The sequence below is a fragment of the Syzygium oleosum genome, unplaced genomic scaffold (genome assembly GCF_021117445.2).
Source record: "Syzygium oleosum isolate NSW1041296 unplaced genomic scaffold, Sole_v2.1 Sole_v2.10, whole genome shotgun sequence".
Taxonomy (NCBI): Eukaryota; Viridiplantae; Streptophyta; class Magnoliopsida; order Myrtales; family Myrtaceae; genus Syzygium; species Syzygium oleosum.
In genome coordinates, this window is record NW_026607494.1 from 5978426 (window position 1) to 5994516 (window position 16091).

Genomic DNA, 16091 nt, shown 5'->3' on the forward strand with positions numbered 1-16091 from the left:
TAGAATTGGACGTGTAGCAAATCGTCCAATCTCTTTTGAATTTGAACTTGTGACAATCATCCAATTTAGTTTGAATTTCAATTAATAATTGTTAGTTTGCATTAGATTGATTTCATTAGGCAATATTTAGTTTGTCTTGTGATGGAGTATATTCCTTATGTAGTCCTCGTCCTTATCACAAGAGATTGAGACATGGTAATTATCGTGATTAGACTTAGAATAACTTAGGTTTAGTTTTAGAACACTACAAAAAAACTAGGTTTTAGCGACGAATTTTGCGACGAAAAATTTGGCAAAATTCGTCGCTAAACGAATTTGCGACGGATCTATTTTCCGTCACAAATTTGCGACAAAATTTGCGACGGATTTATTTTCCGTCACTAATTTGTGACGGATTTATTTTCCGTCGCAAATTCCGTCGCTAATTTGCGACGACTAATTTTCCGTCGCTATTTTTGCGACAGATTTATTTTCCATTGCTAATTTGCGATGAATTTTATTTCGTGGCAAATTCCGTCGCAAATTAGCGACGAAAACTTTCCGTCGCTAATTTGCGATGGATTTATTTTTCATCGCAAATTAGCGACGAAAAATTTTCCGTCGCTAAATTCCGTGGCAAAATCCTTGTTTTTTTGTAGTGTTTTCCTGCTTTCAAATTAGGGAAAATGGAACAAATAGTCCCTGAACTTTAGCCTAATGTGAAATGTGATCCCTCAACTTTTAATTTGTTCAATGTGGTCCTTAAACTTTAACTCAATGTGCAATGTGGTTTTTGAACTTTTAATTTGTTCAATGTCGTCCCTGAACTTTTTATACATGTTCAATTTAGTCCTTGAACTATATGAAAATGTTCAATGTAGTCCTTCCAATAATTCAACTTTAGGGACTACATTGAACACGTACCAAAAGTCCAAGAAACACATTGAACAAAGCAAAAGTTCAGGGACCATATTGAACATGAAGCTAAAGTTCAGGAACAATATTAAATAAATTAAAAGTTTAGAGATCACATTGCACATTAGGTCAAAGTTCAAGGACTGTCTGTGTCATTATCCTTCCAAATTACTCTATTTCTAGATGGATAGTTTAGCAGGTGCTTTTTACGACTCTATCCTCTGCTAAATTTTCTGACTGCAGTCCTCGGCACATGCGTTGGAAGATTAGTGCAAGTGTGGCTTCTCTCTCGGTGGTTATACAAAGTCATCAGGAAAAGAAGAGAAATTAAGCAAAAAGAGAAGTACTTCAAAACGCAGTGGGGACTCTTGTTGCAACAACATCTATCTTCATCACCTGAAGGCAATGTTGCGAAAAGCAAATTATTCCACTTCAAGAATTTAGAGAAGGCCACTGACCGTTTCAACCAGGATAGGATACTCGGCCAAGGTGGGCAAGGTGTTGTTTACAAGGGAATGCTGACTAATGGAAAAATAGTTGCTGTTAAGAAATCGAAATTGATGGACAAGGAAAAGATTCAAGAGTTCATCAATGAGGTCATCATTCTCTCGCAAATCAATCACAGGAATGTGGTCAAGCTAATGGAATGCTGCTTGGAAATAGAAATCCCACTTTTAGTTTATGAGTTCATACCAAACGGGACTCTTTACAAGTATCTGCATGACCCGAATGAAGACCTTCTCATATCATGGGACACACGCCTACGAATTGCAACCGAAATCGCAGAAGCCTTATCCTACTTGCACTTGGCAGCTTCTATACCCATCTATCATCGCGACATCAAGTCCACCAATATCCTCTTTGATGAGAAACATCGTGTTAAAATCGCAGATTTCGGTATTTCCAAGTTTGTATCCCCCGACGAAACTCATGTAACCACATTGGTGTGAGGGACTTTTGGATACTTTGATCCAGAGTACTTCAGAACAGGTCATTTTACAGACAAAAGCGATGTGTACAGCCTAAGAGTGGTCCTCGTTGAACTCCTAACGGGGCAAATGCCAATTTGTCAGCTTAGGGAAGAAGGAAGGAGCCTCGCGGACTATTTTATCAATTCGATGGAGCAGAATTGTTTGTTTGATATTGCTGATGCTCGAGTTATGGAGGAAGGAAAGAAAAAAGAGATTACCACAGTTGCTAACCTCGCAAGAAGGTGCTTGAGCTCGATTGGGTGGAAGCGGCCGACAATGAAAGAAGTGGCAATGGAGTTGGAGGGAATAAGGAAGCTCCGAAGCTCTTCGAGCTTCCAACAAAATCAAGAAAAGAAAGAGGCCACTGAATCTCGTGACTCTATTTTCACATCTGGCAAATCTTTCGTGGACATGGGTGTAACTACATTTTCAGATGAGCAGCCACTCGCACATTGTGAATCATGGTGAAGGCAACACTTTATAGCATCATATCCGCAACAATTTCTAGCTATACATGCAGAGGCCAATGATAAGCCGCCCCAAAATTTATCTTTACCCGTACCTCTTACCCTTAAAAAATAAAGAGGAACTTGCCCTTCGTCTAGTCAATTATAGACACCTTTTTAAAGTCGTTTCCTTGTTGCTGGTGTTGGGATCAAAAGAGTGTTTGAGCAGTACCTTTTTCAAGATTTCTCTGGCTCGGTGTCCGAGTTTGACATAAGTACTATATTTCTGTTTATATGCCAAAAAGAACGAGCTGCAAAATTGTCACGCCCCGAACCCCATCGAGCTCGCAACACACTTCTCTGGTCGATTGATGCGACATCCCAAGGTATCACCGACCCCATTGAAATTTATCAGAGATTAAAACGATCAGCGAAAACCATCGATACCCGGACAATAATAACTGGGGTAATTAAGGAGAATAAACATACTCATTCCTCATTCAAACTTATATAATATTCACAATTTACAAACCACCATATACACAAGCACACCGAACTTCTACACTATTATCCACCGACGTATAAAAAAGGATCGATAGCCTGGGTTTCCCTATCACCAAAAATGGAACACCTCAAATTCCTATTCCAACCCCTAAACCTAGCCCCTACGCCCTCTGCTTGGCGTCCACTCTGAGTCAGATTCCTCGCCCTTTGAATCTGAATTCCCCTAGACTGTCTGCTCCTCCGAGGACTCAGGCTCGGCCTCAATCTCGATCGGGTGATTTATGTCACCCGACTCCGCTGGAACCTTGTCCCGCTCCTCCGAGTCGGACTCCTCATCAGACCTGTACTCTGGTACAAATTCGGGGTCAATCCACTGCTCATACGGGGGTATATACTCCGGTTCTCCTTCAGGCTCAGCAGGTTCATCCTCGAGTTCTGCCTCGGGCTCTCCCTCTTCCGGTTCTTCCTCTGGGATCGCCTCGAGATCCACGTCCATTGGATCGTACCCCGCCTGCGATTCATCAGGCTCTGGCTCATGCTCGGCCCCCGAAGGCTCAGGTGCTGCAGGCGCTTGCTGCTGTCCGGACTGCGCCAGACTAGTCTCCACACTAGTCAACTCGCCATCAGGAGGAGGTATAGCAGACGGGTCCCAGTCCCCAACTCCATTAAAGGGGACGTCAAATCCACGAATGGGACCAAACTCGTCTATCCCGTCTCGAAAGAACCAAGTCATGTACGTGTTGGCTTGCAAGAGGAGTAGTCCTACGTCTACCCAAACTACCGTCGTATGCTTAACCCAGGTCATATTATCATCTATAGGAAACTCTACAATATTGTGGTCGGTGTGCACCGGTACTCCAAAACGCTCAGGTGACGGCAGCGGAGGATTCATTGCTCAGGCCGGGGTTCTAAAATTGTTGGTTGAAACAACCATGAAAATACATCTCAGCAAGCACACACCCTAAACCCCACCTAGGCTATCACGTACCTCCAGACAATCACAAACACAATTGCACTTAACCATCACATCGCAGGCACACAATTTATACTCACATGGGCCTTTCCTGCGTGCAACCTGCACGTTAGCCACAGTAGTAAAATTCCTAATCACATGCATGTTCTAATTACATTTCATGAATTTGTTCCACTCTCATCACATCTTTTCCACACCACTCGCCAGTGACCCGCGTAATGATACCGCCTCAGGTACACTGCGACTAACTTATAACAACACTTCAAGGCCCGCGTAATGGTATCGCCTCAAGCCGTGTATCTTGCCCACGTCGTGGTACCGCCTCAGGCTCAACACCCACCACCTACGACACAACCCGCATAATGGTACCGCCTCAGGTTAGTCGTCCTCCAGTAATACCGGGCATCGTCCCGCATAGTCGTACCGCCTCAAGACGAACAAATATCCCCGCGTAATGATACCGCCTCAGAGATTTCCACAATCATGCATACTACACCACACACAATTTCTTGCTTAATCACATGCTCAACACCCACTTGCCAATAAGTTGGCCACTCACACGTGGCCCGTGCACGCATCAATTCACACACATCTCATGCTCAATAAGCATCTAACACGGCCAATTGACAATTAATTCAATTCGGCCCACGCGTGCATATAACAGTACAAAACACAGTCATTCAATCCACCACTCAAGAAACATACATGGCCACTCACGGGCCCACCATCACAGCCACATTACAAACACACAATCAACATACAAATTGCCATTTTTCCACATCCAAACTACGGCAAATCAATTCCAGCCCTTCACGACATTTTCACACAATTAATCGCCAAATCCAAATACCCAATTTTCACACCGTACAACACATCACAGCACGCATTTCAGCCACTCGCAGCCCGCTTTTGGCCTCTAATTTTCCACCAAAATTTCCCAAATTCATTCCTTAGGCCAGCTAATCAATTCTGCCCCTAAAACTATACTAATCTGCGTCCAATTAAACCCGATTCCACCTCAAATTTTTCCGTCGATACCCGAAGTCCTAAATAAAGTTTAGGGCGCGACTTACTGAACTCTAGACTAACTCAGCTAGAGCGGAAAACGGGCGGCGGTCCGCTGTGAGCGGCGGCGAGCGGCTCGGCGGTGGCGACGGCGAGCGGCGGCTCGGCAACGGACGGCGGTGGTGGCGGCTTCCTTGCCGCGGTTCACGGCCATGGGAGGGTAGGGAGAGAGAGAGAGAAAACCGAGAGGGTGAGGGGGATGGTGGTGGCGCAATGAACGGCGATGGCACGACGGCGGTGACCGGCGAACGGCGGTGGCGCGGCCAAGGGGGGGCGGTCGGTCGATGAGGGGGAGAGGGGAAGTGAACCGAGTGAGGAGAGAGAGAGAATGAGGAGAGAGAGAGGGGTTTTGGGTTTTAAACAATCCAAGGCAATAATTAAGGGGCAATTGACCATCTTGCCCTTGTCTCACAAATCAAATCAACGGTCGAGATTCAATCTTATCTTGAGATCGACGGCCGAGATCGAACCTTTCCCAAAAATATCCAAGGGCAATTTGGGAATTTCATAAAATTCCAAGGGCAAAATTGTCCAACTCAAAAATTAGGGCAAAATGACCAAAATGCCCTTCCCTTTTAATACTTGCCCTTTATAAACCTCCAAGGGTAAAATGGTCACTTTTCCATTTTCTTGCCGAATTTAAATTTTCTGAAGGATTCGGGAAAAATCCAAAGTTGTACGTTCCAATTACAACGTCGTCCTAACGCCCCGTCGTGACTTCCTAATTTTCCGATGCCCAATTTGGACTCTAATTAATAATTGAATTTTACTTAACGTAACTCGAGCGTTTCTCAAACTAACGGGTGGCTTTTGGGGAAATTCGCATATTCAACCCGTGACTGATAATAAATCTAGTCACGTGCAAGTTCATTCGGTTCGTGACGACTTCGGTTGTCATATAATCACGAGGTTCGATCACTAGTTCCGTCAGGCACGATCGTTCGGTATAGGTTCTGGATCATTCGTTAATTCATTTCGTGGTCCAGCGGAATCACCCGCGATCCACTACTATGACAGTGGCGAACTGACCCCTGGCTATCCTTGGATTGGCCTACAGTGGCTCAAAATGTCACCTCGACGATTTTATAGTCGAAAATCAATTCACGATCGAATTTTCTTTAGTCGCATGAATTTAAATCCCTAATTAGCTTTTTCCTAATGGTTAGTATCACAGGAATGATCAGTTCCGGGCGAGAACTAACTACGAGTACGTTCATAAAACCAAGCATCTCATAAATCTCAAATGGGCAAATTTCTGGATGTCACAACTCTTCCCCTCTTACAAAAATTTCGTCCTCGAAATTTACAATCCAACTAACGACTCAAATAAATGGGGGTATTGACGTTGCATTATCTCTTCACTTTCCCAAGTCGCGCCTTCTGTCCCGTGGTGCTTCCAAATGACCTTGACCATCGGGATCGTCTTGTTCCTCAAAACTCGCTCTTTCCGATCCTCGATCCTTATTGGTCTCTCGACATATGACACCTTGTCATCAACTTCTATCTCCTCAAAATTCAACACATGAGCTGGGTCCGGTTCATAATTTCTCAACATCGATACGTGGAACACATTATGCACTTGCGACAGATTGGGTGGAAGTGCAAGGCGATACGCTAAGTCTCCAATTCTTTCTAAAACCTCAAACGGTTCTACGTACCTCGGACTCAATTTCCCCTTCTTACCGAATCTAGATAGTCCTCTCATGGGCGATACCTTAAGAAATACGTGATCTCCTACTTGAAACTCCAAACGTCTTCGCCTTCTGTCTGCATAACTCTTTTGACGGCTTTGGGCTGTTTTCAGCCTTTCATGAATCACCTTAATGGCCTTAATCGACTGTTGAACTAACTCTGGCCCGGTAATACTCCTTTCTTCTACTTCATCCCAACACACGGGCGTTCTACAAGCCCTGCCATATAGCGCTTCAAAGGGCGTCATTCCTATGCTCTTCTGAAAACTATTGTTGTAGGCAAATTCTGCTAAGGGCAACTGCTCTTCCCACTTACCCTGAAAGTCCAATACACATGACCGAAGCATATTCTCTAAAGTCTGAATCGTCCTTTCAGACTGGCCATCCGTTTGTGGATGATAAGCTGTACTAAACTGCATATTCGATCCTAATGCCATCTGCAGACTTTTCCAAAAATTGGCGGTAAACCTAGGATCACGATCTGAGGTGATCGACACTGGTACCCCATGCAAACGAATTATCTACTGCACATACAACTCTGCATATCGATCTAATGCGAAGTCCTTTCGCACAGCCAAAAAGTGTGCCGACTTGGTCAATCTGTTGATAATCACCCAAATAGTATCATGGCCTCTTTGGCTCCTTGGTAATCCCGTCACAAAATCCATAGTTATATGCTCCCATTTCCATTCTGGATTTCCAGAGGTCGCAATAATCCTCCGGGCTTACAATGTTGTGCCTTCACTTACTGGCACGTCAGACATATCTGGCTATGTCTACCTTCATACCATTCCACCAGTAATACTGCCTCAAATTCTGATACATCTTGGTACTACCTGGGTGGATGCTATAACCACTACGATGCGCCTCCGATAAAATTTCTTCCTTAAGCTCCGCATCTTCAGGCACACATAATCGCCCACGGAACTTCAGTATCCCGTCTTCGGATATCTGGAAGTCCGGCTTTCTCTTGGTTTCATCCATCTCCAGAATCCTTTGGATTTCTTGATCCACAGACTGCAAGGTCTTAATCTTAGTCTGGATCTCCGGTTCAATCCTAAGCGTGGCCAACAAACTCGAGACTTGATTTACTTCGAATCTAAACTCCAAGTCTCGCACTTTTTCTAACAATGCCCATTCCTTAACCATCAAGTGTGCGATGCTTGACTTCCGACTCAATGCATCGGCTACTCGGTTGGCCTTCCCGGGATGATATAATATATCACAAACGTAGTCCTTCAACAACTCCATCCACCGACGCTGCCTCATATTAAGTTCCTTTTGAGAAAATAAATATTTGAGGCTCTGATGGTCGGTATAAATCTGAAATTTCTCTCCGCATAAATAGTGTCGCCAAATCTTCAGGGCGAATACTATTGCGGCTAATTCTAAATCATGCGTCGGGTAATTTAACTCATGCAGTCTTAACTGTCTTGATACATAGGCCACTACTTGTCCATTTTGCATGAGTACGCACCCCAATCCTTTCAACGATGCATCGCTATAAATTTCATACCCTCCGGGTCCTAATGGAATAGTCAACACCGGTGCCATTGTCAATCTATGCTTCAATTCCTGAAAACTCCTTTCACATTTGTCAGTCCATTCAAACCTCGTTTCCTTTTTCAATAAATGTGTCAACGGTGTCGCTATTGCCGAAAATCCTTCCACGAAACGACGATAATATCCTGCCAGACCCAGAAAACTTTGAACCTCTGTTACCGTTGTTGGTCTCGGCCACTTCATTACTGCCTCAATCTTCGCTGGATCTACTGAGATTCCTTCCCCAGAGATCACATGTCCGAGAAATGCTACTCGATTCAGTCAGAATTCGCACTTGCTAAACTTAGCATACAGTGCGTTCTCTCTTAAAGTCTGCAACACTTTATTCAAGTGAAACTCATGCTCCTCTAGGCTCTTCGAGTACACCAATATGTCGTCTATAAAAACGATTACGAATTGATCTAAGAACTCCTTAAACACCCGATTCATTAAGTCCATAAAGGCAGAAGGGCGTTCGTCAATCCGAACAGTATTACCGTAAATTCATAATGTCCGTATCTCGTCCTAAATGCCGTTTTCGGTATATCCTCCTTCCTAATCCTCAATTGATGATATCCCGTTCTCAAATCAATTTTAGAGAGCACCGATGCCCATTGTAACTGATCAAACAAATCATCAATTCTCGGCAAGGGATATTTATTTTTTATTGTCACCTGATTTAGCTGCCTATAGTCAATACATAACCTCAATGATCCATCTTTCTTCCTCACAAATAACACTGGCGCTCCCCATGGAGACGCACTTGGACGAATAAATCCTTTGTCCAATAATTCTTACATTTGCACCTTCAACTCCGACAGCGACATTCTATAAGGTGCCTTCGAGATTGACTCGGTTCCAGGTGCCAATTCGATTACAAACTCTACTTCTCTTTCTAGTGGCAATCCCGGCAATTCCTGAGGAAAAATATCGGGATACTCGCACACCACGGCTATGTCCTCTAGCCTCGGCTCCTCAGCCGTCGAATCAACTACAGCCGCTAGAAATCCTTGACACCCTTCATTTAACAACTTAAGTCATTTCTAGTGACGAAATCCATGGAATTGAAGATCCTCCTCGATTTCCCACAAATTTGAATTCCGGGTGTCCAACAGGATTAAATTGGATCACCCTGCTATTACAATCCATTACGGCCCTCTGCTTAGACAGCCAGTCCATACCCACTATCACATCAAAATCGTACATGGCTAGAACCGCTAAATCAATCCTTTCCTCCCTATCCCCAATCACAATCTTACAATTCGGGCACCCCAATGAAACTAGCATCTTATCATTCAAGGGAGTTGTCACGCATAACACAACATCAAGCAACTGCGGTTCTATACCAATCAACTCAACAAATTGCGCAGATATAAAGGAATGTGACGCCCCAGGGTCAAATAAAACATACGCAGCATGGTTGCACAGAGAAACCGTACCTGTGACAACCCCTGGCGCGTTCTCAACCTCTCTTTTGGCCATGGCATACACTCGTCCTTGCGCCTGCGGCCTATTCTGATTGGTTGTCTGGGCTGCTCCAGTCTGATTCCCGTTCCGGGGTGGCGGCAATGCTGGCGATCTATTCTGCCTGAGATTGGGGCAATACCTCACATGATGACCAAATCCGCCACATCCGAAACATGCTCCGCCCCTAATTGGACAAAGTCCATTTCCATGTCTTTCCCCGCACACCCGACATGGACCATTCTGATTACGACCCAGTTTCCCTATATTCCTTCTAGCAGGAGGGGCAAAATGTCGATTACTCGTCATCGGCCTCTTTCCTAACTGACGGTTGTCCCTACCCTGGGTAACTCTCGACCCAGAAGCGGCGGCCCTATCCGCCAAATCTCGCTCAATCGCTTAAGCCCTGTCATAAATCTCATTATACCCTCTCAGATTCAATGAAATCATTTGGCTACGAAGGTCCGGTTTCAAGCCATCTCGGAACCTTCGAGCCCTATCTATCGGGTCCTCAACCATCTTCGGGGTGAACTTAGACAATCGAGCAAATTCGGCCTCATACTGATCTACTGTTCTCTGCCCCTGCCACAACCTCATGAATTCAGATAATTTTTGTTCCCGGGCACTCTCCGAAAAATATTTGCCATTAAAGGCTTCCACGAACATCGCCCAAGTCTGGGCTGTGCCAGCCGGGAATATCACTCCTCTGGTGGCTTTCCACCAATCATTTGCATTCCCTTGCAACTGATATACGGCTAATGTTACTTTTTCCTCCTCTGTACATCCCAACACCTCAAAAGCCTTCTCTAATTCCTCCATCCATAGCAATGCACCCTCGAGATCGCCTCTACCATCAAACTTAGGAGACTTCAATTTTATAAACTGCTCGACCAATTGGTGCATTTGCCTATTTACATTCACTTGCCCCTGCCCATGATTCTCATTATTATTATTGGCAACAGCGGCCACAGCGGCCTCGGCAGCTTGGGCAATCGTAGCAGCTCGTTCTTGAGTCTGCTGTCCTATCAGATTACCAATCTGTTCAAGGGTCCTCATGACTGCTTCCATTCTAGGATCTTCTGCAGGTCGGGCTCGGACTCGCGAGCTAGACGGACCCCCAGTTCCTCTACCTCGCGTACTCATCCTCACGATTTCTACCACTCAACTACCTGCTACAATTCCACTCAGGAATTAGAAACCTAGGCCAACTAGATCCATCTAGTCCTAGGCAGTGAATTAACACAATAATTCACGCAGCAGGAATTCAATCACCACAACACAAGGCCACAATCAATAGGGTCTATGCACTTACCTCTGGTTCAGACGCACCTGTATTTCAATCGTCACAACACTCAATTCACTCAACAACCACAACAAACAATCTGGAGACACGTGTAGCTTATTCCGCCCTATGACTCGCTAAAGTCTCCCTAAATTACTACCCCAGGGTCTCTGCTCCTTATTTCTCTAGACTTCGACCAGTTTAGATCGAGCTGTCCTAGCTCTGATACCAAACCAAACTGTGATGTCACGCCCCGAACCCCATCGAGCTCACGACACACTTCTCTGGTCGATTGATGCGACATCCCAGGATATCGCCGACCCCATTGAAATTTATCAGAGATTAAAACGATCAGCGAAAGCCATCGATACCCGGACAATAATAACTTGGGTAATTAAGGAGAATAAACATACTCATTCCTCATTCAAACTTATATAATATTCACAATTTACAAACCACCATATACACAAGCACACCGAACTTCTACACTATTATCCACCGACGTCAAAAAAAGGATCGATAGCCTGGGTTTCCCTATCACCAAAAATGGAACACCTCAAATTCCTATTCCAACCCCTAAACCTAGCCCCTACGCCATCTGCTTGGCGTCCACTCTGAGTCAGATTCCTCGCCCTCTGAATCTGAATTCCCCTGGACTGTTTGCTCCTCTGAGGACTCAGGCTCGGCCTCAATCTCGATCAGGTGATTTATGTCACCCGACACTGCTGGAACCTCGTCCCGCTCCTCCGAGTCGGACTCCTCATCAAACCAGTACTCTGGTACAAATTCGGGGTCAATCCACTGCTCATACGGGAGTATATACTCCGGTTCTCTTTCAGGCTCAGCAGGTTCATCCTCGGGTTCTGCCTCGGGCTCTTCCTCTTCCGGTTCTTCCTCTGGGATCGCCTCGAGATCCACGTCCATTGGATCGTACCCCGCCTGCGATTCATCAAGCTCTAGCTCATGCTCGCCTCTGAGGGCTCAGTTGCTGCAGGCGCTTGTTGCAATCCTGACTGCGCTAGACTAGTCTCCACACTAGTCAACTCGCCAACAGGAGGAGGTATAGCAGACGGGTCCCAGTCCCCAACTCCATTAAAGGGGACGTCAAATCCACGAACGGGACCAAACTCGTCTATCCCGTCTCGAAAAAACCAAGCCGTGTACGTGTTGGCTTGCAAGAGGGGTAGTCCTACGTCTACCCAAACTACCATCGTATGCTTAACCCAGGTCATATTATCATCTATAGGAAACTCTATAACATTGTGGTCGGTGTGCACCGGTACTCCAAAACGTTCAGGTGGCGACGGCGGAGGATTCATTGCTCAGGCCGGGGTTCTGAAATTGTTGGTTGAAACAACCATGAGAATACATCTCAGCAAGCACACACCCTAAACCCCACCTAGGCTATCACGTACCTCCAGACAATCACAAACACAATCGCACTTAACCATCACATCGCAGGCACATAATTTATACTCACCTGGGCCTTTCCTGCGTGCAACTTGCACGTCAGCCACAGTAGTAAAATTCCCAATCACGTGCATGTTCTAATTACATTTCATGCATTCGTTCCACTCTCATCACATCTTTTCCACACCACTCGCCAGTGACCCGCGTAATGATACCGCTTCAGGTTCACTGCGACCAACTCATTCTCAACTCGCCAGTGACCCGCGTAATGATACCGCCTCAGGTACACTGCGACAAACTTATAACAACACTTCAAGGCCCGCGTAATGGTTCCGCCCCAGGCCGTGTATCTTGCCCGCGTAGTGGTACCGCCTCAGGCTCAACACCCATCACCTACGACACAACCCGCGTAATGGTACCGCCTCAGGTTGGTCGTCCTCCGGTAATACCGGGCATCGTCCCGCGTAGTCGTACCACCTCAGGACGAACAAATATCCCTGCGTAATAATACCGCCTCAGGGATTTCCACAATCACGCATACTACACCACACACAATTTCTTGCTTAATCACATGCTCAACACCCACTTGCCAATAAGTTGGCCAATCACACGTGGCCCGTGCACGCATCAATTCACACACATCTCATGCTCAATAAGCATCCAACACGGCCAATTGACAATTAATTCAATTCGGCCCACGCGTGCATATAACAGTACAAAACCCAGTCATTCAATCCACCACTCAAGAAACATACATGGCCACTCACGGGCCCACCATCACAGCCACATTACAAACACACAATCAACATACAAATTGCCATTTTTCCACATCCAAACTACGGCAAATCAATTCCAGCCCTTCACGACATTTTCACACAATTAAGCGCCGAATCCAAATACCCAATTTTCACACCGTACAACACATCACAGCACGCATTTCAGCCACTCGCAGCCCGCTTTTGGCCTCTAATTTTCCACCAAAATCTCCCAAATTCAATCCTTAGGCCCGCTAATCAATTCCGCCCCTAAAACTATACTAATCCGCGTCTAATTAAACTCGATTCCACCTCAAATTTGTCCGTCGATACCCGAAGTCCTAAATAAAGTTTAGGGCGCGACTTACTGAAATCTAGACTAACTCGGCTAGAGCAGAAAACGGGCGGCGGTCCACGGTGAGCGGCGGCGAGCGGCTCGGCGGTGGCGACGGCGAGCGGCGGCGAGCGGCTCGGCGGTGGCGACGGCAGCGGCGGCGAGCGGCTCGGCGGTGGCGACGGCATGCCGGCGGCTCGGCGACGGACGGCAAGTGGTGGCGGCTTCCTTTGTTGCGGTTCACGGCCACGGGAGGGTAGGGAGAGAGAGAGAGAGAAAAACCGAGAGGGTGAGGGGATGGTGGTGGCGCAGTGAACGGCGATGGCACGACGGCGGTAACCGGTGAGCGGCGGTGGCGCGGCCAAGGGGGGGCGGTCGGTCGGTGAGGGGGAGAGGGGGAGTGAACCGAGTGAGGAGAGAGAGAGAATGAGGAGAGAGAGAGAAAGGGGTTTTGGGTTTTAAACAATCCAAGGCAATGATTGAGGGGCAATTGACCATCTTGCCCTTGTCTCACAAATCAAATCAACGGTCGAGATTCAATCTTATCTTGAGATCGACGGCCGAGATCGAACCTTTCCCAAAAATATCCAAGGGCAATTTGGGAATTTCATAAAATTCCAAGGGCAAAATTGTCCAACTCAAAAATTAGGGCAAAATGACCAAAATGCCCTTCCCTTTTAATACTTGCCCTTTATAAACCTCCAAGGGTAAAATGGTCACTTTTCCATTTTCTTGCCGAATTTAAATTTTCTGAAGGATTCGGGAAAAATCCAAAGTTGTACGTTCCAATTACAACGTCGTCCTAACGCTCCGTCGTGACTTCCTAATTTTCCGATGCCCAATTTGGACTCTAATTAATAATTGAATTTTACTTAACGTAACTCGAACGTTTCTCAAACTAACGGGCGGCTTTTGGGGAAATTCGCATATTCAACCCGTGACTGATAATAAATCGAGTCACGTGCAAGTTCATTCGGTTCGTGACGACTTCGGTTGTCATATAATCACGAGGTTCGATCACTAGTTCCGTCGGGCACGATCGTTCGGTATAGGTTCTGGATCATTCGTTAATTCATTTCGTGGTCCAGCGGAATCACCCGCGATCCACTACTATGACAGTGGCGAACTGACCCCTGGCTATCCTTGGATCGGCCTACAATGACTCAAAATGTCACCTCGACGATTTTATGGTCGAAAATCAATTCACGATCGAATTTTCTTTAGTCGCACGAATTTAAATCCGTAATTAGCCTTTCCCTAATGGTTAGTATCCCAGGAATGATCAGTTCCGGGTGAGAACTAACTACGAGTACGTTCATAAAACCAAGCATCTCATAAATCCCAAATAGGCAAATTTCAGGATGTCACAAAAATCATCCTGCTAATATGTGAAGTGGCTTATTACATTTCGAGGATCCTCGGATACTTGTCTTTAATCCAGTTACTGTGAGGATTATATTACAGTTGCACGCGTACTCTTGGGAACAAGCGTTCTAATTGCATCAACCTTTATCCCGTGTGGAGAAAAGTGTGATACGATTTCAGTTTCAGGTAGACATACAAAATTCCACGGTCCTTCGGCTAAAAAAACTGGAAAAATTCCGTGTGGGATGAATTTCAAAGTTACTGAAAATTTCCAATCTCGTTGGTAGAAAAATATAATTGGTAACCTGCTTGTCAAGAACCCATAATAACTTACCAACACTACCAGAAAATTATCAACGTTCCAATAAAGTAGAAAATTACTGACTTCTCTGAAATTTTACTAGTATTGTAACAACTATCAACTAGCAGGATTCTACCAACATATCAAAGAAGTAGTAAATTCCTAACTTATTAAAATTCTACCATCATGGTTAATCACTTATCACTACTGTGAAGCATTTATCATCATTCTAATTCAGTACTAAATTACTAACTCTTCTTAAATTTTATTAGTGACGTAAGTAAATTGACAATACTGCGCCAAAGTTTTTAATAAAAGGGAGCCACCCTACTTCTCTTGGACAAAAATTTACTTCGTCGTGGTCGGGTGTGGCGTGCTCGCTCAAATGAGGAGCAAGGAATCGGAACTGGGCATGATAGGCTGCGAGTCCAATTGTAACAGCGACCGAACCGACACTGGTATTACGTACAGCAACTGTTCTGGGAACGATTATGTTGCCAGTAGCTAGGGATCCCTTAAAGCCTTTAGGAACTGGGTGTGAGTTTCTGGGAAGAAACAGGTGAAGGATGCAAGTTTCCGTTCCTCACGCACCATCAATGAAAAGGAGACCAAACTTGAGGTGGGTAAAAGAGTCGTTGGGATCATTGAATCGTGTCCCAGTGGCACTAGATTGGGCAATAGACACCATGTCACCTAAAACATAACCGACCGGGCTAGGCGAATACTATATAACCTAGAGGGCGGCCTTGAGTATCTAGTAAAAAATACACCATGTCACTTATCCAAACATTTTAAAATTAACAAAAAACAAGTTAACTTAATCGTATTTTATTAAGAAAATAAGAAAAATGAATCCAAACTTAAAAACCCCAAACTGGTACACTTGTGACAAATTAGCCATCTGTTAACTTCCGTCGGATTTTACCGTTAAATTTGCTGACGTGGAAATTCATAGAGTTAATATCACGAAAAATCTCATACTAGTACAGTCAACTTTGTCACAAGTGCACTAATATGGGTTTTTTAGTGGTATTAACCTTATGGATTTCCCGTGGACTCGCCACATCACCAATTTAGAATTAAATTTGTTACAT

The 16091-nt window shown here is 45.2% G+C and overlaps 1 protein-coding gene and 1 pseudogene across 1 annotated transcript; one reads left to right on the forward strand and one right to left on the reverse strand.

Annotated features, from left to right (window-relative positions):
- Positions 1–1077: 1077 nt before the first annotated feature.
- On the forward strand, positions 1078–2548 carry LOC115663232 (wall-associated receptor kinase-like 1; annotated as a pseudogene).
- A 7401-nt stretch (positions 2549–9949) lies between these two features.
- LOC115666158 (uncharacterized) lies at positions 9950–10453 on the reverse strand. The gene has a single exon (XM_030587935.1). The coding sequence runs from the start codon at positions 10451–10453 to the stop codon at positions 9950–9952; it is 504 nt and encodes a 167-aa protein (XP_030443795.1).
- Positions 10454–16091: the final 5638 nt, after the last annotated feature.